The sequence below is a fragment of the Erinaceus europaeus genome, chromosome 4, assembly GCF_950295315.1.
Source record: "Erinaceus europaeus chromosome 4, mEriEur2.1, whole genome shotgun sequence".
Taxonomy (NCBI): Eukaryota; Metazoa; Chordata; class Mammalia; order Eulipotyphla; family Erinaceidae; genus Erinaceus; species Erinaceus europaeus.
In genome coordinates this window covers 23,840,217-23,862,130 of record NC_080165.1, presented here as the reverse complement: position 1 = coordinate 23,862,130, position 21,914 = coordinate 23,840,217, and the positions used below count along the sequence as shown (strand labels likewise).

At 54.5% G+C, this 21,914-nt stretch overlaps 2 protein-coding genes across 9 annotated transcripts in view; one reads left to right on the top strand and one right to left on the bottom strand.

The window, feature by feature from the left end:
• The window catches only part of MRTFA (myocardin related transcription factor A), a 98,065-nt gene extending 87,111 nt beyond the window's left edge, over positions 1–10,954 (top strand). For both annotated transcript variants that reach the window (XM_060189018.1, XM_060189016.1), the window contains exons 6-13: positions 337–512; positions 888–1,019; positions 2,992–3,245; positions 3,319–3,490; positions 4,394–5,461; positions 6,320–6,472; positions 6,837–6,897; positions 9,658–10,954. In XM_060189018.1, the coding sequence (XP_060045001.1) occupies positions 337–512; positions 888–1,019; positions 2,992–3,245; positions 3,319–3,490; positions 4,394–5,461; positions 6,320–6,472; positions 6,837–6,897; positions 9,658–10,154 (2,513 nt within the window). In that variant the 3' untranslated portion in view covers positions 10,155–10,954. The remainder of the gene's footprint in view (positions 1–336; positions 513–887; positions 1,020–2,991; positions 3,246–3,318; positions 3,491–4,393; positions 5,462–6,319; positions 6,473–6,836; positions 6,898–9,657) is intronic.
• Positions 1–21,914, bottom strand: part of SGSM3 (small G protein signaling modulator 3) — a 421,214-nt gene that overhangs the window by 355,724 nt on the left and 43,576 nt on the right. The window contains exons 2-23 of one of the 7 annotated variants that reach the window (XM_060189022.1): positions 19,882–19,998; positions 19,539–19,622; positions 19,319–19,400; positions 18,923–18,989; positions 16,800–17,008; positions 16,603–16,710; positions 15,544–15,687; positions 15,147–15,342; positions 14,901–15,046; positions 14,583–14,807; positions 13,493–13,547; positions 13,278–13,405; positions 13,023–13,178; positions 12,874–12,928; positions 12,731–12,780; positions 12,496–12,648; positions 12,311–12,381; positions 12,163–12,211; positions 11,995–12,080; positions 11,649–11,881; positions 11,495–11,555; positions 11,049–11,402 (exon numbers count right to left, since the gene is read on the bottom strand). In XM_060189022.1, the coding sequence (XP_060045005.1) occupies positions 11,503–11,555; positions 11,649–11,881; positions 11,995–12,080; positions 12,163–12,211; positions 12,311–12,381; positions 12,496–12,648; positions 12,731–12,780; positions 12,874–12,928; positions 13,023–13,178; positions 13,278–13,405; positions 13,493–13,547; positions 14,583–14,807; positions 14,901–15,046; positions 15,147–15,342; positions 15,544–15,687; positions 16,603–16,710; positions 16,800–17,008; positions 18,923–18,989; positions 19,319–19,354 (2,220 nt within the window). In that variant the 5' untranslated portion in view covers positions 19,355–19,400; positions 19,539–19,622; positions 19,882–19,998 and the 3' untranslated portion in view covers positions 11,049–11,402; positions 11,495–11,502. Of the gene's footprint in view, positions 1–11,048; positions 11,418–11,494; positions 11,556–11,637; positions 11,882–11,994; positions 12,081–12,162; positions 12,212–12,310; positions 12,382–12,495; positions 12,649–12,730; positions 12,781–12,873; positions 12,929–13,022; positions 13,179–13,277; positions 13,406–13,492; positions 13,548–14,582; positions 14,808–14,900; positions 15,047–15,146; positions 15,343–15,543; positions 15,688–16,602; positions 16,711–16,799; positions 17,009–18,922; positions 18,990–19,318; positions 19,405–19,538; positions 19,623–19,881; positions 19,999–21,914 lie in introns of those variants that run through there. The other 6 variants (XM_060189020.1, XM_060189019.1, XM_060189021.1 and 3 more) reach the window with 6 other exon arrangements.

Here is a 21,914-nt window from a genome sequence, read left to right as displayed (position 1 = left end):
GATGGGAGTACAGTAAAAGAGATGAGGTTGGGGAACAGCAGGCTGGAGGGGAGGAGGACAGAACTTCACTTTGAAAATAGGACTAGAACACTGGAGTTCAAAGCACGAATTAAAGCCAGGCCTTTCCTCACCCAAGGGAACACATAGGCCTCGTATGACTCTGGCTTTTGTTTCAAGTCATGATGTGCTTGCCTATAGCAAAAAAGTGAGGAAAAGTGGTTTGGTCACTGGTTGCGCTTCTGTCTAGCTCACTGAGACTGAGGGGCAGGCCTCTTGCTGTGAGGGCCCTGCTTCTCATCTCCTGGGGCTGGAGGCTGACACTGGCTTTGCTTTCAGAGGGCCAGGTGAATTACCCGAAAGTAGCGGACAGCTCTTCCTTCGATGAAGACAGCAGCGATGCCTTGTCCCCTGAACAGCCTGCCAGCCAGGAGTCCCAGGGTTCAGTACCGTCACCCCTAGAAGCCCGAGTCAGTGAGCCACTGCCCAGTGCCACTTCTGTGTCCCCCACTCAGGTGAGCCCGCCCACTCCCAGTGCTTGCCCTGTTCCCAAGAGAGAAGGGCGTTGCCCTAGTAGCTCTTGTTTGCATGAGCCCCCAGTTGTGAGGATGGAGATGGGGCTTCCGGTCAAGCAGCCTGGGGCCCAGGTAGAGGACAGGGGCAGGGCTGCTCTGAGCTTGGAACAGCCCACTTTCCCCGAGTGTGTGCAGCTCCGTGCATCTCTCACCATCTCCAGTTCCTTCTCTCCTCCCTCTGTTCTCTGCCCACTTTTTTTCTCCGACAGTGGTGGCCTTTGAGGTCAGACCAGGGCTGACATGCAGCCGCTGCCTCCTAGGGCTGTGGAGCCGCCAGAAAGGGAAGGTGCCCTCACTTCTCCTCTTCTCTCTCAGGTTGTGTCTCAGCTCCCTGCGGGCTCAGATTCTGGAGAAACACTTTTCCTGGCAGAGCAGCCTCTTCTGCCTCCCAGCCTCACCAATGGAGCCACTGTCCCCACTGCCAAGCCCGCCCCCATGCTCATTAAGGTACAGTTCTGCATCTGCTGTCTCTCCCTGCCTCGGCCTTGGGGAGGCCCACGGCTTCATCCTCGTATGGGGGTACAGAGTGGCCTGTCCATCGCAGCCCTTTCCTGAGCAGCCTGTCAGCCTCCACAATACGAGTCCTTGCTCTTGCCTTTCTCTGAAAACAGCCCATGTCTGACAGTCCACTCACAGCCTCATGAGGCAGAGAGAGAGCCCTGTCCTACCAGTGACAAAACCACGACGGGAAGTCACAGGCCCAAGGTCACAAAGCTGGTCATGGCTGTCACCTGTCTTGTTGTCCCCCAAGATTGACTGACATACCTGAAGGGTCAAGATGGCCACCACCCTCCCTGAGACATCACTCTCAGGCCTGTGGGCGGGGCCGCTGTGCTGGACACTGACACAGACGGACCTAGAGCCACGGCATCCTCCTCATGGGGCAGCACCTCCCACCTCCAGAGCCTGTGGGCCCTCAGCTCCAACTGCTTTTTGTTTGTCTCTCACACCCCTGCCACTGCCCCCCCAGCAGGTTCCCCTTTTCCCACTCCCTTCTCCTCCAGTCCCCCCATAGACCATGGGCCTGTGCACAGTTCTCTGCTGTTCTTTTTTTTTTTTTTTTTTTAATTTTTATTACTTTGGATAGAGACCAAAAGAAGTTGAGAGGGAAGGAAGGGGAGACAGGGAGAGAGAGAGACAGCTGCAGACCTGCTTCATTGATTCTGAAACATCCCCCCTGCACATGGTAATGTGTACACTGTGCGGGGTGAGCCTCCTCCCAGTTACCATCTTTATCCCCAGGCCCTGCCATGCTTGTTGCTCCCCTCCTGCCTTACGAGCCCAGGGGCAGCCCCCGGTCCTGGGGTCCGATCAGCTTGCTCCTTGTAGGAAGTTCTGTGGCTTCCCCGTCTCTGGGAAGCAAGTGTCTCTCCAGGTCCCCTCTGTTGGCTCCGTCCTGCTCACACCACTCTTGCCTCCAGGGTCTGTTACTGACTGACTGTCCACAGATGTCAGATGTTTTCTTCCAACCCCCCCCCCCCACTTGCTTCTTGTCGCTATGCGTACCATCCTTTGACCAGCACACGTGAAAAAATACGTCATCCCTACTTCTCTACACTTCCCCTCCAGGGATTGCCCTGGCCTTGCCAGTCCCGGCCTCCCATCTACCCAGCCCCTTCAGTCGCATTCCACACTGCCTCTCTTTCCCTCCCGGTGGCCCCCACTTCCACAAGCCCCATCTCTGACCACCTGGGGCCTCCATCCCCACTCTCAGGCTTCTCTTGCTGTTTCCCTGCCAGCCAGAGCCCCCAGATGGGACTGTTGCCATTGTTGCTGAAGCTTAGAGCCACACACCTTTCAGGGGCTCGCCTGTCACAGCTCTGGTAGAGGTCTCACTCCTTCTTAGAGTCTCTGTCATCTCTGCTATTCTTCCCTGGCACTCAGCTGCTGACTTTGCCCTCGCCCAAGGCCTCACCCCCTGACCCATGGACTGAAGGCCCTTCTTGAGCCTGGAGGCTCAGTGGGAGGTGTCCCTCCTTGTGCTCCAGCTGTGTGCTGTGGGGGCCACCTGGGGAATGAACTGGAGTTCTGGGTCTGCACCCCACTGCACAGCCTTGGTTAAGTGACCTCTCTGAGCCTCATGTTCAGGTCAGCATGCTGATTCTGCCTCCACAGATTCTTGAGGTGTGCATGATGGTCTTGGTCTTGGATGGCACAGAGTCCACAGAGCAGCCGTTTCTGCCTCCATGTCACCTTTGCCGTGCTCAGGGTCACAGTGCCATCTGCACTGGGTTGCTCTCCCCCAGGGCTGGACACTTCTGGAGTCTGACGAAGCCGCTGCTTTTGGAGGAGCACAGCCCAGTGGGGTGGAAGTGCAGTGGGCATCTTCTCAGAAGCCCCTCTGGCACTTGCCTCTGGGACCTCGCTCTGAGGAGCCCATTCGCCCCCTGAGGATACCCCCTCTCTCCTCCGCCCTCAGCAAAGCCAAGCCAAGGCTGCCAGTGAGAAGCCCCAGCGCAGCAAGAAAACCAAGGAGCTGAAGCCAAAGGTGAAGAAGCTCAAGTACCACCAGTACATCCCCCCGGACCAAAAGCAGGACAAGGGAGCGCCCCCCATGGACTCCTCCTACGCCAAGATCCTGCAGCAGCAGCAGCTGTTCCTCCAGCTCCAGATCCTTAACCAACAGCAGCAGCAGCACTACAACTATCAGACCATCCTGCCCGCACCCCCAAAGTAGGTGCCCCCCCTCCCCGCCCTGCAGGCCAAGGGCAGCTTGGGTGGTACTCATTCCCGCCTTTTCTTCCAGGCCAGCAGGCGAGGCTCTGGGGAGCAGTGGGGCCCCCCCGATGCGCAGCCTCTCCACCAACAGCGTCAACTCCAGCTCAGGTGGCCCTGGGCCCAGCGGGCTAGCCCGTCAGAACAGCACCTCACTGGCTGGCAAGCCGGGAGCCCTGCCCGCCAACCTGGATGACATGAAGGTGGGTGGTGTCCTTCCCACCCACCGGAGGACTGAGCCACTGCTCCCCTGGCCTCCGTGGCACTGTCTGTGCTGGACTGTGGGCAGGGAAGGCTGCTGGCCCAGCCCACACTATGTTATCCTGGTCATTGCTTTCAGTGACATCTGCCAGTGTCTATCCAGGGCTGCAGCTTACCTACAGTGTGAGAAATAGGTGGTGTCACTCCCTCTCACAGATGAGCCAGTGTAGGCATCAAGGGGTAAAGGGGCTTTGCTGGTCCGGGCCTGGCCAGTGGCAGACTGGAGCTCTGTTGCGCTTGTCGGCTCCCTTTTCCACTCTGCTGATGAATTCCCACCAGGCCTATGTGGGGCTACCTCTGCCGGGAGCGGCGAGTGTGCGCTCAAGGCAGACTCCACCTGCCTGTTACGTCCAGGGCCAAGATTGTTTCCTCAACCCCTCAGAGGATGGAATAGAGTTGACATCTGAGGCAGATACCCCACCCACATCATGACTCTGTCTGTCTCAGTAACACAGCCCTTGTGGGGAAGCTGGGCACTAGTTTCTGAATCCATCAGACCTGTATTTTAACTCCTAGCCCTGCCACTCACTTTGTGATCTAAGTCATTTTACTTTGCTGAGCTCAATTGTCTGATCTGTAAAATCCAGTGAACTCACATAAGCATGAATTGGACTTCAGACTGGGCATGTTTTAACCAGGCTCCTGGTGTGGCAAGAAATGGGAAGGGGAGGGAGGGAGGGAGGTAGAGAGAGAGAGGGAGAGGGAGAGAGAGAGAAAGGGATGAGAGGGGGGTCCTCAAGTGGCCAGAAGGGCAAAAAGCTCATTTCTGCTGCCCTCCCCTTCCCCACCCTGCCTGGACCATGTCCCCTTTGTCCCTGCCACCCTGACTCTAGGCCCCTTTGCAGGTGGCCGAACTGAAGCAGGAACTGAAACTGCGGTCACTACCTGTCTCAGGCACCAAGGTAGACCTGATCGAGCGCCTGCGCGCCTACCAAGACCAAGTCAGCCCCTCCCCAGGGGTCCCCAAGACTCCTGCCACCGCTTCCATCCTGCCCAAGGCCGGCGAGGTGGTGGTGGCCTTCCCAGCGGCGCGCCTCGGCACGGGGCCTGCCCTCGTGGCTGCAGGCTTGGCCCCGGCCGAGGTGGTGGTTGCCACAGTGACCAGCAACGGGGTTGTGAAATTTGGCAGCACAGGCTCCACGCCCCCCGTGTCTCCCACTCCTTCAGAGCGTTCACTGCTCAGCACGGGCGACGAGAACTCCACTCCCGGGGACACATTTGGCGAGATGGTGACATCACCGCTGACCCAGCTCACTCTGCAGGCCTCCCCACTGCAGATCCTCGTGAAGGAAGAGGGCCCCCGGGCTGGGTCCTGCTGCCTGAGCCCTGGGGTGCGGGCAGAGCTGGAGGCCCGGGACAAGGACCAGATGCTGCAGGAGAAGGACAAGCAGATTGAGGAGCTGACACGCATGCTGCGGCAGAAGCAGCAGCTGGTGGAGTGGCTCAGGCTGCAGCTGGAGCAGGAGAAGCGGGCCCAGCAGCCAGCCCCGGCCCCAGCCCCAGCCGAAGCCCCAGCCTCGGTCACTCTGGGCACCCCAGTGAAACAGGAAAACAGCTTCTCCAGCTGCCAGCTGAGTCAGCAGCTCCCTGGCCCCTCTCACCCCTTCAGCCCCAGCCTGACAGCCCCCACTCCCCACCACGCAGACCCATGTGCCCCGGTGCCCCCGGCCCTGGTGGTGAAGCAGGAAGCTGTGGCAGTGAAGCTGGAAGCTGTGATGGTGAAGCAGGAAGCCGTGCCCCCTGAGCCTGAGCCTGAGCCTGCGCCTGCACCTGAGCCTGCTCCCCAGCCACTTCTGGGCCCACAGAGCCCCAGCCTAGTCAAGGGGGTCATGCCTCCCACCCTCATCACGGACTCCACGGGGACCCACGTCATTCTCACCATGAGCTACAAGGATGCAGAGAGCCCCCAACAGGTGCGGATGTTGGGGGGAGGAGGAGTTGAAGATTCTGGTAATGACAGGCCCCACGCACCAGGCATCCCCATGCACTGAGCAAGTCGTTTCCCTCCAAAATGAGGGCTCACCATCCCCAGGAACTGGTAAAGGTACTAAGACTTAAGGAGGTAAAGGGGAGCCGTTAGGGACTTTCCCCCTCTGTTGCCTTCAGGACACATCCAAATCTGGGCAGAGGGCTCCTTGCACCCCCAGCCAGGCCAGGGAGAGGCTGGGAACTTGGTTGACCATCGCATCTGAGGTTGGGGCTGGTCTATTCCTGACCCTCCTCTCAGGCTGCCTGTCCCCCACCAAGGGATCATTAGCAGCCAGCTCCTTGCTATCATGTCCCTGCCTACACCCTCCACACAGTCTGTGCCAGAGCTGAGGTTTTACTTTGGTTTTATTTTTAGCCAGTCCTGTTCAGCTCAGGCTTAGGGTGGTGCAGAGGTTTGAACCTGGAGCCTGTGCATTGCAGGCATGAAAATCCTATGCATAACTGCTGTCTCTGACTCTTTGCTTTGATTCTGCATGACCTCTCAAACCCAGAGCCAGGAGTGGGGGGCAGAGTCATCAACCAGGCCCCTCACGGTGGGAGGTAACGGCCCCTGAGCTTTGAAAAGTAGAAACATCTGGGAAAACTCACCCTCCCATGTAGCTTATATCAAATCTTAGCAAGCAGTCACACAATGTCTACACCCTCTGTGGGTCAGAGATCAGGGACTGAAAGCCAGAGGAGTTGGCACAGCTTTGACCTAGAAGCAGATGGGTCCTGCCTCACCCTCCCAGAGTGTGTCAGGCCTGGGCTGCTTCCCTCACCTGCCCACTGCTTCTTTCCAGCCTTTGTCCCAGCCTGGTTCTCCAGCCGCTGGCCCACCAGCCCAGATGGACCTGGAACACCCCACACAGCCCCTCTTTGGGACTCCAGCTTCTCTGCTGAAGAAGGAGCCGCCTGGCTATGAGGAAGCTGTCAATCAGCAGCCTAGACAGCAGGTGAAGAAGGAAGATGGGCCTGGCCAAGGCCTGGGTGCTTAGCCCAGCTGGTAGGGCAGTTGGTGTATTGCACCAAAGTAAAAGACTCTGGGGTGGGTGGAGGGTTCAGGTCCTGGAACATGAAGGCAGGGGCCCTAGTGGGTGTAGGGCAGGCCAGAGCCAGGCTTGTGGGGGCAGGGAGGTTGTGGGCAGTGAAGGTTATGGGTATAAGTGCTAAGGCCTGGCCAGCAGGGTGAGTCTGGGCTCCAGGAGCCTGGGTGCAGGCTGGCTGGCGTTACAGGTCTGGTTGACATTGCAGACACAGAAACCTGAATCAGGTAGGTGGCCTGTTGAATTTTCACCTTTTTCTGTCTTCACCCTGCAGGAAAATGGTTCCTCGAGCCAACAGATGGATGACCTGTTTGACATTCTCATTCAGAGTGGAGGTAAAATGCCCACAGCCAAGCAGTCTCCCCAGCATCCTTTTCTCTTCCCAGGTGACAGTAGCCCAGGGCTTTGCTTACCTACTGAGCTACAGGCCATGCACTTCCTCTAAGGTCTGGGCAAAAGCCAGACCCAAGTGTACAGCCACCACTGCATGGGGTGCCAGATCCCACAGCCTGGGCAACAACACACCTCGTGCTGAGTGTGTGAACCTGGAGGGAGTGGTGAGTAGGGAGTCTGTTTGGAGAAAGTGCCTGTTAGGTTCTTGCAGACTAGGTGTGTGGCGGGAGATGGGGGGGGGGGGCAGTCAAGGGGAACACTTCAGACCTGACCTGTGCCTGAGTTGCCAGGATGTAGGTGTAAGACGAGGCAGGTAGCTGTGGGTCAAACTTAGTCAGCTTTGTCCAGTGTAGCCACGAGGGTTCACATGATCAGTGTAAGGCTCAGGCAGGAACCAGGGACTCGTTGGTGTCTGAGCTGGTCTTTGGGGCTATGAGGTTGGGTGGGAGCGCCCGAGAGAACAAAGTTCTGAAGGACAGGGCTGTGGAGAGGCAGTCAAGGAATGCAGGGACTAAGACCTAGTCTGGGTAAGTGACTTCAGCCAGGGAGAGAGAGAGCATATTCCTCCTTGAACCAGGGGGAAGAGAAGCAAGACTGCAGGTGTGGAAAGGTCTCCACAGAGGGTTTCCTGCAAAGGGAACCAGAGAAAGTGGGTAGGAGGTGAGAGGGAAGGTTGGGCTAAAGTAGGAGCAGAGAGTGGATTTTTTCTTGGTCTTTGAATTCCATCAGTCCCAGGAGGGTTCACCAAGATGGTGCAGGTAATGAGGGCTCAGTAGAATTGGCCACTTGAAGATGATTTTTTTTTAATATTTATTTTCCCTTTTGTTGCCATTGTTGTTTAACATTGTTGTGGTTATTGATGTTGTTGTTGATAGGACAGAGAGAAATGGAGAGAGGAGGGGAAGATAGAAAGGGGGAGAGAAAGACAGACACCTGCAGACCTGCTTCATTGCTTGTGAAGCGACTCCCCTGCAGGTGGGGAGCCGGGAGCTCGAACCGGGATCCTTACGCAGGTCCTTGTGCTTTGCACCATGTGTGCTTAACCTGCTGCGCCACTGCCCGACTCCCTTGAAGATGATTTTATTGGGAGTTAACAAAGAACTCATAGCTAACACTGCTCTTAAGGTCACAGATTCTGATTTTAGGGAGAATCCTTGACTCTGACATCTGGTAGGGCAGAAGATAGATCTCTCCCAAGTGTGGGAGTTACAGCTGGCCTAGTGCTCAGAAGTCCCCATCATCTGGACAGAAGCTGCGGGGGTGAGGCTGTGCAGGAGAGGGAGTAGGCTTGGAGTTCTAGCACTGAAAAGATGGCAGAAAAGGCAGTGTGGGGTTTGCTGCAGCCTGTCCCCAGAAGGACACGGAGAAGAAAGCCTTGTTCAGAATGTATAGAGTAGCATGCTCCCAGCTCCCCACTTCTAGAAGTGTTCTACCTCCCTCCATCCCCTTCAGTCTCTGTACTGGGTGGCACTTTTTCTCCTGAAACCTATCCATGTTGTTATGTGTCTGGATTTCTTGCCCCTTACAGCTAAGTAGTGTCTCACTGACTATTGGACAGGCCACCATTGTGCTTATCCACCGAGACTCGCAGGTGGTTTCCACCTTTTGACTGCTGTGACACTCTCAGACAAATGGGTGTCTATCTTGAGTCCCTGCTTCTCATTCTCATGAGGAATTCTGCCAGCGCAGGGCTAGAGGATCCTGGGGTAGCTGTGTATCTTACTTTGCAGAGCCACAGGGCTTTTCATGTTGTGCCATTTTCATGTGTACTAGCAGTGCCAAATGTTCTCCACACGCTTAAGTTCTCTCTACAGTGGCTGGCCCATGGTTGACTTACATTTCCCTAGTGACTGGTAAGAATGCTGAGCATCGGGAGTCAGGCGGTAACATAGTGGGTTAAGCGCAGGTGGTGTGAAGCCCAAGGGCCGGCTTAAGGATCTTGGTTCAAGTCCCCGGCTCCCCACCTAAAGGGGGGGGTCCCTTCACAAGTGGTGAAGCAGGTCTGCAGGTGTCTGTCCACCTCCTCTCTGTCCTATCCAACGACAGTAATAACTACAACAAGGGCAACAAAAAAGGGAATAAATGGATATACAAAAATTCTTTTAAAAAGTGCTTAGCATCATTTTGTGTGCTTGCTTATTAGGAAGTCTTTCTCTTCTGCTGGAAAAACACCTATTCATTTTTCACTGGGGGATTTGGGTTGTTTCAAGTTGTAGGATGCCTGTGTTCTGGTTATTAACCATCTAGTGTATTCAGGGTATGTAGTTTGTTTTCTCTCATCTGGTGTGTCAGTTGTCTTCACTCCTTATCCTTTAGTGCATAAAAATTAAAATTTGGGCAGGGGTAGATAGCGTAATGGTTATGCAAAGAGACTCTCAGGCCTGAGGCTCCAGAGTTCCAGGTTCAGTCCCCCACACTGATCAGCCAGTACTCTGGTAAAAAAAAAACTTAAAAAATAAACTCCACAAATCCCTAGAAATAGTTTTTAAAAAAAAAAAAGTTAAAATTTCATATAGTCCAATATATTTTTCTCCGTTGTCTTTGTTACCATAGCAAAAAACATTAAATCCAAAGCCATAACAATCTCACCTTTGGTTTCTTCTGAGTGGCATGTAGTGGTCTATAGCTCTTACCTGTGAAATTCAGATCTCTAGCCCACTATGCAGGCCTGGCTTCTGACATCCATTCACTTTCTTTGGCAGAAATTTCAGCAGATTTCAAGGAACCCGAGAAAGCGAAGTCCTCTTCAACTGCTGCCTGTGAGTCCCCCCTGGCTGCACAGTCCCCACCCTCCACAGAGCAACCCCAGGCCACCCCACCCGCCTCGGGCTGGCCCACCCTCCCCGGACGCCTGGAGGACTTCCTGGAGAGCAGCACAGGGCTGCCCCTGCTGACCGCTGGGCACGAGGGGCCTGAGTCCCTCATTGACGACCTCCACAGCCAGATGCTGAGCAGCTCTGCCATCCTGGACCACCCCCCCTCCCCCATGGACACCTCAGAATTGCACTTTGCCCCGGAACACAGCAGCATGGGCCTGGACCTGCCTGACGGCCCCTTGGACAGCATGGACTGGCTGGAGCTGTCATCAGGGGGCCCTGTGCTCAGCCTGGCTCCGCTCAGCACCACAGCCCCCAGCCTCTTCTCCACAGACTTCCTGGACGGCCACGACTTGCAGCTCCACTGGGATTCCTGCTTGTAGCTCTGAGCTGCAGGGACAGGAGGCATGTGACACTCTCCTTGTGATCCAGCCCCTCTGCTGAGTCGTGAGTCCTGACAATCACAGGCCCGGCTGTCCTTCCCCTGGCTCAGAATTGCCGATGGGGTGCTGCTAAGCAGCTGTTCTGGGGGCCCTGGGGAGTTTCTATTTTACCTCCTTTTGCGAGGTCAGAGGTGACCTGTCTGATTGCAGTCTGGGTCAGGCATACAAGGCCCAGAGCATGGGGCGAATCTCCCTCCTTCACCCCTTTCCTACAAGTGAAACAACTCCCTGGGCCTCAGGCTTCCTGGGATGGGTGCCCTGCCATCTGGTGTAACCATATAATAGTTGGTGGCAGATGTTTCTGTACAGGTGTATATACATATTCTATATCGCCATACATTATATATATATATATATATATACATATACATATATTTTTGGGGAGCAGGAGGTGAATGTGGCTCCTTCCTCTGCACAGACCTTAGGGCCTGGCGACAGCTCGCCCCACCCGTCACGTGTGTTTGACATGTAGACATCCTGCCACACACAGCCTGTACCCCACCCGCTCTGCTTCCTGTTCCTTATCAGTGCCACGAGGGCAGAGGTGCCTCCTGGTTACCTGCCCACATTCCATCTCACTGCCTCACAGCAACCACCATGACCCTGGGACAAGAGGGGCCAGTGGTGGCTACCTTCTGGCCTGTCACTTCACTCATGGGGGGAGGGGGTAGGGATGGAATCACTAAAAGCAGTGCTGGGGAAGCTGTGTGAACTTTGTAAAATAAATACCAAAAACACTGGCTTGCTAGTCCTCTTGCTAAATCCACAGAGGGAGTAGGGGACACTGACCTCACCACCGAGCCCTGTGGTGTGGGCTCAACAGAAGACAGGAGGTCATTTCTCAAAGACTATTTATTTACAGAGGCCCAAGGAGCCTCTACTACCGCCATCCCCTTCCTGAACAAAAGCTAATGGGGGGGGGGGGGGGTTGGTAAAAATCCTGGGCCAAGCCCTTACTGCCTCAGACGGTGTCAGTTGACAGCCCATCCCTACACAGGTCCATGACTGGCTGAAGCAGTGCTGTTCTCTTCTTACTTGAGGAAGCAGGGAAGGAAGGCCTTGGTAGCTGATGAATTTGGGAAGGCCTAGGCCACTGGAGGGAGGTGGTCACCCATCTATGTCCCAGCTGAAAAGGTGGTGTTTCACCAGCATGTCCTGAACACCCTCCTTCAGGGGCTTCTTTTCCTCCTGCAGAGAGACGATCTGTCAGACTCGGGGCTGACGGAAGATGCAGCTCAAAGTGGCAGTACCCAGGCTGTGGCTTCCCCCCAGCCACCTACCTCTCTCTTCACGGGAAGCTCCCAATCCTGGGAGAGGCTGAAGGCGAAGCAGCAGAGGACACTGGAGGCAAGGAAGAGGGGAGGGGTGCTGTCAAAGGCCCCTAGGGGGCTCTGCAAACCCCACCCCGGTTCCTAGCGCCCACTGCTTCCTCACCGGAGCTCGCACTTGATCTGGACCCAGCCGGGGCTGCGCAGGAAGGACCAGGGCTGGTACCACTTTTCCACAGTCTGCAGGCTGGAACACAGCACCTCCAGCCACAGGTGCAGCACCTGCTCACTGGGGACAGGGGGAGAGGGCTGGTCCAGGAGGCTCTGCAGCCCCGGCCTCTTGGCCAGGCTGCTGCAACTACTCGCCTTGAGACCCACCTCCTGCCGAGAAGCCATGGGCTGTTGAGGGTCCAGGTCCCATGAGCTGGAACACATGTGCAGCCTGGCCTCTGCCAACCTTTGCCCCCACTTGTCCTATGTGGACCCCTGTGGCCCACAGCAGACTCACTCACTTGAGTCCCACACAGATGAGGGAGCGGAGCTTGACATCCATTTGTGCTTGTGCCGCATCATGGGTAACGTTCACTGACTGCACGGCCTAGAAGGGCACAGCTGTCACTGCGGTGCCCTCTCCCCAGCTGCCAAGCTAGGATGCTGGCATCACCCACAGCTCCACCTACCCGGTAGAGCAGCTCCTCTGGGGTCAGGACTTTGCCATCTTCATCCAGCCTGTAGGGGAGACAAAGCTGCCAGCACTGCCATGGTGTGTCAGGATAGTCACCCCTTTCCCAGGCTGCCAGCAGAGCCCGTGGGGGGAGGCTAGCTTACCTGTATGTCTTACACAGCACCAGACGCGAATATACTGAGTCAAAGTCTCTCTCTACCTCCCGGCCTGCAGCCTGGGGGGTGGGGGGAGAAACGAGAGAGTAGGCACAAAGGCTGCACGTTGCCCGCCCTCCATCAGCTCCTGCTACCAGGGTCTGGGGCGAAGGATGGCAGGTCCAACCACTGACCTCTTCAATGAACAGCCAGGGGTGGCAGGCACCCCCCAGCAAAGATGGCTTCTTTAGTCCATGTTCAAACAGGGCCTTGAGGGCTGGGCAGAGGGTCCCTCGCACAAGGTCCGTAACCCCCTCTGTCACAGTGTCATCCCCCGCGATGGAGTACTGGTTGTGGAAGAAGAGGTCTGAGGAGCTGTCCCCCAGCCACCATGTGCTCAGAACAGCCCCACCTGGGGTACCTCCTCACCTCCTTGCTCCGCTCATCCAGGACTTCCACAAACTTGGCTGGAAACCAGCCTGTGGGAGAAGCAGGGCCCTGTGAGGATCGGGCCAGGGGGCTGAGGAAAGCAAAGGACACTGGCACAGCTCACCCCCAGCCTGGGCCCCTACCTCGCAGGCCGTTGAGCTCCCCTACCCAGCAGTGCTCGTCCTTCTGAGAAACAATCTGCAGGATGGAGAACAGGAAGCAAAGCAGGTGCTTGTTCGCTGCCCCCCAGCTTGGAGCCCACCTCCCAGATGCCCCGCCTGGCCCCACCGACCGTGATGATGTCGTTCTTGCGGAAGCCCAACTCATCGTCGTCATGTCGCTCAAAGTCCAGCAAGGCCTTAGCGCGGCGCCGGTGACTGCGCAGACAGGCCACGTAGTTCTCGTGGTCCCGCTGGTGACTCTCCATGCTGTAGTCTGGGGTCAGCTCCTGCCAGAGCCAACAGGAAGGCCCCAGGAGGAGAGCCTCAGCCCCGCCGTCTCAGCACCTCAAAATGGGGTAGAGAAAGGCCCAGAGGCTGAAACTCACCACGCTACAGTTTTTGGGGTCCGTGCACTGGAAGTGGCGTGCCACACGCAAGATGGCTTCCCGGAGGTCTGCCACCAGCTCCGTCTGCTTGATGTTCTTGGCCTTCAGTGCTTCCAGGTCGTCCTCCCCTGGGGAGGGCCCAGAGAATGATGGGACCAGGGCCCCACCAAGGATAGACGGCCCCTGTGCCTGGATGCCCAAGGAAGGAGTCTTACCAAAGAGCAGGGAGGTGATGCCAGATTTCCTCCGCTGTGTCCTGCGGCGAACAACCTGCAGGCCGGGAGAACAGGTTGGCGGGAGCTGTTAGCCGCCCACAGGGCAGCCTGGCCTCGCGGGAGCTTAATGTGTAGCTTGGCGATACGAGAATCTGGCATGAAGCCCAGCCAGTCTATCTTGGCGTTACTCTCGATCGCACTCTGTCATTTCACGAACATCTCATAAAAACTGCAGCAAAGGTGGGCGCGAGGAATAACATCATTGCAAGACTGGCCAGCTCCTCATGGGGCGCGAGCGCTTCCACACTATGATCATCATCTCTGGCATTATGCTATTCCACTGCAGAATACTGTGCCCCAGTATGGTTCCGTAGCCCCCATGTCCACTTGGTCGATTCCAAATTATATTCCTCCATGAGGATAATTTCTGGAACCATCCATTCCACCCCGGTTCCATGGCTGCCAGTTCTTAGCAACATCGCCCCGCCAGATATTCGTCGGGATGCGGCATCATCTAAGTTCATTTCCCACGTCTACACTCGACCGCACCTGCCAATATACGCGGATATCTTCGCCCACCCTGTCCAACGCTTGACGTCTCGTCACCCAATCTGGTCCCCTACGCCTACACTGAACTTCTCTGTTCCAGACTCTTGGAAACAGAGTTGGCAGTCAGCTCAGCTCATCACAGACCCCTGCAAGCGTCAACCTGGCTTTGACCTAGCATGTTATGATTGGGGCCTCCTCAATCGCTATCGAACAGGCCATGGCCGGTGCGCCGCTATGTTCCATCGCTGGGGAGCCAGAGATGACCCGAATTGCCCCTGTGGCTACAGACAGACTATGACCCACATAGTCAATGACTGCCACCTCTCCAGATTCAGAGGAGGTCTCGAAACTTTACATCAGGCTCAACCTGACGCTGTTGACTGGCTACGGAAGAAGGGCAAACGCTAGAAGAAGAAGGGCAGCCCAGCATCGTACTTATGCCACCTCACGAGGTGAGAAACCTGTCATTCAAAGCTGGGTCTATCCTTCACCCCGGGCTAGCGACAGATGCAGGTGGGGGCCCCCTCCCTCATGGCCCCACCTGAGAGAGGTTGGTGGTGGCGCTGGTCCCCAGGAGCTGGCCCTGGTCTGCAATGAGGTAGGCCAGATGTTTGCGGCGCTGGGTCTCCACGGCCACGTCGGTGAGGGAGCCGGCCAGCCGCATGGCCTCCCCAAGCAGCAGCTCTGGGTCCTCAATCTGTGATGGTATGTCCGACAGCGTGTTGAAGATAGAAGCCGAGTTCTCTGACTGGATCAGCTCCTCCTCCTGGACCATGGGGGAGGGGAGGGGGTGTCACCACCTGGCCAGGGAGACTCAGGCCAAAGCAGAGCAGAGGAGGACGCTGGGCCGTGGCAGCACCTTGAGGCACAGCATGCCCAGAGTGGTCTGGAATAGCACCAGGGAGCCCTCGTAGAAGAACAGGTCCCAGAGGCGCAGCAGCAGCTTGATGTGCACCACGCTGGCGAAGGCCGTGAGGAACCAGTGCAGCGTGATCAGCGACAGCTCTGTGGACACAGACCAACACTCTGGCTTGGGTATCCTCCCCAGCAGTGACTGGGCCTGTGAGCCAGGGCAGGATGCCGTGGCATCCTCCGTGGCCCTTACCGATGTCATGCTCCTGGAGCAGCCTGTCCAAACGAGGCAGGTACTGGACAATGAGGTGCCGCAGGACGCGCTGGTCTGTCTGGACACCCAGCAGGGTGGTGCTGAAGTAGGAGGCAGGGAGCAGGTCCTCAATGATGGCGCACATCATCCAGAAGGCGTCTTCCTCCTCCAGGAAAAGCAGGAGGCAGGCAGCCACCTGGCCAGGGCAGGGGTTCAGGGAGCTCTACCCGGGTCTCCAAGCAAATTAGAAGAGCCCTGAGTGGGGTGGTCACACCAGACAGTGTGTCTTCCTCGGGGCAGGAACCACCTCCTGGGCTCTCCCACCCGAGTGCTGAGATGACTGGACACCGGGCCTGAAAAACGCCCTTGGGCTCCCGTTCCCTGGGGCTGTGCTCACCATGCCTGTGCCTTGGCAGTAGCCGATCTCTGGGTAGAGCCATGCTAGTGCTCGCAGAACCCTGCGCAGACGGGGCACCCCGATGCTGTTCACGTTGGCGAAGCAGGCGTTGCTGGGCATGGTGCGAAGCAGGTCTTTCTCAATCTGTCAGCAGCCCACCCACAAGGACCTGTGAGGCTGGTGCCCACAGCCAGATGCTGCTACCCCAGCCCCTGAAGAGGCCAGGGTACCCCTGTGCTGACAAACCCAACAGGCTTCTCCCCCAGGCATGGGCATTCCATGGACTGCCCTCCTGCCCCAGGGTTACAGCCAAGGGGGAGCTGATGCCCAGAAGAGCTGATAAGCAATGAGATTCCTGGGTTTCACACCAGGGCAACAGCATGAGAATCTCTGGAAAGAAGCCTGGAAATCTGCATTTAAAATCCTTAGGTGAGGGAGTTGGGCAGTAGCGCAGCAGGTTAAGCACACATGGTGCAAGGCGCAAGGACTGGCAGAAGGATCCAGGTTCGAGCCCTGGCTCCCCACCTGCAGGGGAGTCGCTTCACAAGCTGTCTTTCTCTCCCCGTCTTCCCCTCCTCTCTCCATTTCTCTCTGTCCTATCCAACAACAACTACTACAACAAAAGACAACAAAGGCAACAAAAGGAAAAATAAATATTTAAATTTTTAAAAATCCTGTGGTCTGGGAGGTGGTGCAGTGATAAAGCTTTGGACTCTCAATCATGAGGTCCTGAGTTCAATCCCCAGCAGCACGTGTGCCAGAGTGATGTCTGGTTCTTTCTCTCTCCTATCTTTCTCATAAATAAATAAATAAAATCTTTAAAAAAAAATCTTTAGGTGGTTAAAACTACTGGGCAAGGGATTTAAATTTTTGAAAATTGAAAAATCCCTCAGTGCTGTTAGTGAGAACTGGGCTGGTGGCCTTTCCACCGGTTACCCAACGTCTACAGAGGAGCCAGCTTGCTCATGGCACAGGTCTGCAGGAGAAAGGGCCGCCGCCCCCATCACACGTGGTTTTGGAGCAGATGTTGCTTCCTTCCTCAGAGCCGTTGGCCCTCACCTGTTTGGCAGCAAGGGTCTCGTCGTTGGAGCTATTCTTCACAACCTCGCGGTAGGACAGCTCTGAGTTCTTCTTCTTCTGCAGGGCTCCAGAGAGCCGCATCCACAGCTGGGAGGAGAAGGGCCATACTGCCATACTCAGGCTTCTGTGGGACGCTGAACCCTCACGGGGCCAGGTGGGGGTAGGGGGCGCCTCACCTGCGGCCTCATGCTGTGTGGGATGCCCGCCAGCACCAGGGAGCGGAGCTTCTCGGAGCGGGGCAGGGACACAGCGATCTTGTCCCAGGTGAGGTCCCCCACATCATGGTTGTGGGTGAACTCCAGGTGGGCCTGCCACCGCAGCCTCTGCTGGGGGTCCTCCACCAGAGACCCCCCTGGCAACTTGCTGGAACTGGGGTCTGCACTGTCTGCTAGGAGAGCACCCACAGAGAGGGGCTTACTGTGTGCACACCATAACAGAGGCCCCCAGCTACAGCTGTAGTGCCAGACCTCAGCACTGACACCCTGCCGGTCTCTCTCAGACCAGAACCTGGTGACCCCTGTGCTCTCTGCAGTCACTACCACCGTCCTTCATCTGATCAAGATGATCAGAGACACAGACCTAATGGGACCTGTGACCCACCTCCACTGGCGCCTCTGTACTCACGGCCTCCCCTGCAAGAAGCCTCAGCTCACGCACCCACTTCCCCAGCCCCCAACATATGGTACATGCTTGTTTAGTGCCTGGAAACGTCTCGACCAGCCTCCTGAGAGGCTTGAGTCGATGAGGCTCTTGTGGCATGTTAGCTACACCCAGAACTGTCCTCATGCCACATCCCTGTACAGCTTCACATGTAGAGAGTCCACATTACAGCAAGATGTGCTACTGACAAGAGCTTAAACTCTCTGTCCCTGTCACATGGAAAGTTCCCTGTGCTCTTCAGGTCCGACTTCTGACTTAGAAATGTTTGCTTGTAAACTAGAAAGCAAGGACCCTTGAACTGGAAAATACAATGACTCTGAAGATGACTGGCTTCAGCCAATTAGAATCTAGTCGTGTCGGGGGGGTCAGGTGGTAGCGCATCAGGTTAAGCATACATGGTACATGAACTGGCGTAAGGATCCTGGTTCCAGCCCCCGGCTCCCCACCTGCAGGGGAGTTGCTTCATAAGTGGTGAAGCAGGTCTGCAGGTGTCTTTCTCTCCCCCTCTGTCTTCCCCTTCTCTCTCGATTTCTCTCTGTCCTATCCAACAACAATGATATCAATAACAACAACAATGATAAAATAACAAGGGCACAAAAGGGAAAAAATGGCCTCCAGGAGCAGTGGATTCATGGTGCAGGCACCAAGCCCCAGCAATAACCCTGGAGGCAAAAAAAAAAATCTAGTCATGTTCCTGCTAACTGGAGACAGGTATCTGAGCTCTGGCAGATGGCTTTTACAACTATCCACTGGGGAACCAACAGGTGCGCTTATACTAGAAAGCAATGGAAATGGCCTAGAGGTCCACTTACAAAAGAGTTACAAAAATATAATGATGGGGGTCAGGCAGTAGAGCAGTGGGTGAAGCGCACACGGGCTTGTGAAGTGCAAGGACCGGTGCAAGGATCCCAGTTCAAGCCCCTGGCTCCCCACCTGCAGGGGGGTCGCTTAAAGGGCAGGTGTCTTTCTCACCCCCTCTGTCCTCTCAATTTCTCTCTGTCCTATCCAACAACAGCAACGACAACAATAATAATGACAACAAGGGCAAAAAAACTGGAAAAAAAATGCCTCCAGGAGCAGTGGATTCGTAGTGCAGGCACCAAGGCCCAACAATAACCCTGGAGGCAAAAAAAATAATAATAAAATAAAAATATGATAAATCCACTGAATGGGCTATAACAAAGCCACTGAAAAATATACTTTAAAGCAGTCTTAACTGTCAGAAAAAGTGCTCATGGTATATGATGTAGATAAAAAACACAGATCTGACATAATGACAAGGTTACAGATACACAAAGCTGATTTAGCTTGAAATATCCAGGTACCTTCAGGCTCAGGATTGTTTTTTTCTAATTTATTTGGTAGGATGGAGGGAAGACAGACATCTGCTTCGCCTCTCATGAAGCACCCCCTGCAGGTGAGGAGCAGGGGCCTGAGCTCCGCTGCCCGGCCCCCAGATTTGTTTTCATCATTATACTTGTCTGTGTGTTTTTAGCTTCCTCACAATGAACATCACTGGTTTTATTATCATAAAAGCCAAACCCAGAGCTCTCCATCTATTTTCACCAGCATCAGCGCCAGGAGCCTACGTCACAGGGTCTTCCCCCAACCAAGACCGTACAGGAGGGTCCAACCTTACCTTCCTTGTCCACACGGAAGCCGAACTCATCATAGGAGAACTCTGGTTGCTCCTCTGGCTCTTCCTTCTAGACCAGGATTAGGGAGAATCAGCCTCCTGTGGCCACAGATTCAGGAAGATGCTGCCATGCTGTGCTGCCGCCTCCCCAAGGTTGCTAGCACCCTCCCGGAAAAAAGCCTTTTATTGTCACTCAGCAGCAGGGAGCCACTAGCTTCTCCCCCGTTCTCCTTGGAGGCCAAAGGTAGCAGAATCAAGGCAAGAAACACGTTTTACACAATTCAGTGTCTGCACAATATAGCATTATGCCTAGTTCAGAGGGTAGAGAGCTATGGTGGGGTGACCGTCCACTCTTGGAAGCCGTCAAGGACACCTTTCCTGGCCGCTGAAGTGCTATACCTGTGCGCACTTGGCCAGGATCTCCTGGGGCCACATGCTTGGAGTCAAGGCCAAGAAGGGACCACCGGCAGAAGGTATGTGGCTTCCTAGAGTCAAGAACAGGAGAGTTGGGGGGGAAAAGGCAGAGTGTGCAGGGCGATGAAGTTGGCGTATTCCACACTTACCCTCCCCCATCCAAGAGGCTGGGCCATGATGAGACAGGTGGGGAAGGGGAAAAAACCTAGCTAGACATGTGATAATCTCTGGAGGAAGGAAGGATCTTACAAAAAGCACAACCAAACTATCTCCTCACTGCTTCCTCCACCTGAGGATTTGTACAGCGGGCTGAGTGGAGATGGGGGCAGGGACCTGGACACGTGCTGCCCTCTGGAGGAAGGGAAGTGGAAGGCTGGGATGGGAAGGGAGTTTGGTAACTCTCCCAGACACCCCAGCAGAAGCCTCCTTCTACCTGGCGGGTGTGAGGCACGTGAACAAAAACCAAGCCAGTGCTCATTCCTCAGTGGAATTCCCCTTTTCTGTGAGAGCCTCTCACTGTATTTCCAAGCCCAGGCTCTGCCTTCTACCTGACATGGTGCAGACAAGCAGGATAAGGCTTCTGCAGATCCAGTTGTGGAGTCTTCCTTTGCTAGTATCTATCAGTTGGAAGGCTCTCAAGCTTCATCTGGCCCGCAAACATCGCCCTAGTGGAAAGTAAAAGGGGCAGTCAATTTTTTTTTTCTTTTGGATGGAGGCAGAAACAGAGGGGGAGAGAGAGAAACGCCTACAGCACCATTTCACTGATCATGGTGCTTCCCCCATGGACTTAGTTAAGTGTACACATTATATGGGCAGGAACCTGACCTGGGCTCAAGCCCCCAGTCCCCACCTGTAGGGAGGAAATTTCATGAGCAGTGAAGCAGTGCTGCAGGTCTCTCTCCCTCCAGCTCCTCAGTCCTGTTAAATAATCATGCAGACAGTACTGACCAACACCTGATGTCCTATGCTCAAGTAAATGCTTTGTTGTTTACTTTTATTACCAGCAGGGTTGTCTCTGGGGCTTCGTGCAGGCGCTATGAATCCATTGCTCCCAGAAGTCACTTTTTTCCCCCCATAGGACAGAGAAATTGAGAAGGGAGAGGACAAGAAAGAAACACCCGCAGCACTGCTTCACTTCTCATGAGCTTCCCCATGCAGGTGAGGACCAGGGGCTTTTTAAAAATAATTTTTTAATCTTTTTTCCCCCTTAACTTTATCCCCTTTTGTTGCCCTTGTTTTATTGTTGTAGTTATTATTGTTGTTGTTACTGATGCCGTCGTTGTTGGATAGGGCAGAGAGAAATGGAGAGAGGAGGGGAAGACAGAGGGGGAGAGAAAGACAGACACCTGTAGACCCGCTTCACCGCCTGTGAAGCGACTCCCCTGCAGGTGGGGAGCCAGGGGCTCGAACTGGGATCCTTACATTGGTCCTTGCATTTTGCACCACCAGTGCTTAACCTGCTGATACCGCCTGACTCCCTAAAAATAGTTTTCATTAGTAGTTTGTTAAAAGACCCTAAGATCAGAATGTGTATAGCTCCACACCACACCCACCACCAAAGTTCTGTGTCCGCACCTTCCTACCTCTCAAAGACAACCATAGTTCTCACAAGTCTTAAAGAGTTTGCTTGCCTCTGATTTTTTTTTGTTGTTGCAACTTATGTAAGAGCTCTAAATTCCACATGAGTGAAGCCATCTGGTAGCTGTCTTTCATCTCTTATTTTGGTAAGCATAGTCACCTCCAGTTCCATCTATTTTATTCCAAAGGACACAATATCGTCTTTTTGACTGCAACATAAAATCCCATAACTTGTCTAGTCAGTCATCCTTTGACGGGCTAGAGAGTAATAGGCTATTGTGAAGAATGTAGCTATGAACATTGGGGTGCACATGTCTCCTCTAGTTAGTGACTGAGTGTCCACTGCATAAATGCCTATGATTGGTATTGCTGGGTCATAAGGTACTTCCATTTTTATTAAGGACTTTCCACATCAGTCTGCATTCCCACCGGCAGTGTAGCAGAGTTCCCTTTCCTCCACAGCCTCTCCAACACCTGTCATTTCCTGGTTTGTTGGTGTCAGCCATTCTCTCAGGTGTGAGATGAAATCTCTGTGTAGTTTTATTTCCAACTTCTCTAGTGATAAGTGAAATGGAGCATTTCTTCATGTGTCTGTGGGCCATGTGTATCTCTTCTTTAAAAAACTGTCTATTTAAGCAATTTGGCTCATTTTTTATTGGGTTATTTTTTCTTCTTTTTAGATCTGTACCAATTCTGTATAAATGTTTGATATTAGTCACACTGGGCTGCCTGCTTATCCTTGTGTAGTTCGCTTTTGATGTGTAGCTTTTTTGTTTCATGTAATCCCATTTATTTACTCTTCATTTCCCAGGTCCAAGGGGCTGAGTGTCCAAATACATCTTTAAGATGAAGGTCCTGAAAAGTTCCACCAACATTTTCTTCTATAAATTTTAGAGTTTCTAATCTAATATCCAGATCTTTAATCCATTTTGATTCAACCTTGTTATATGATGATAGGTGGTGAGGTCTAGTTTCACTTTTCTGCATGTAGCTGTCCAAAGTT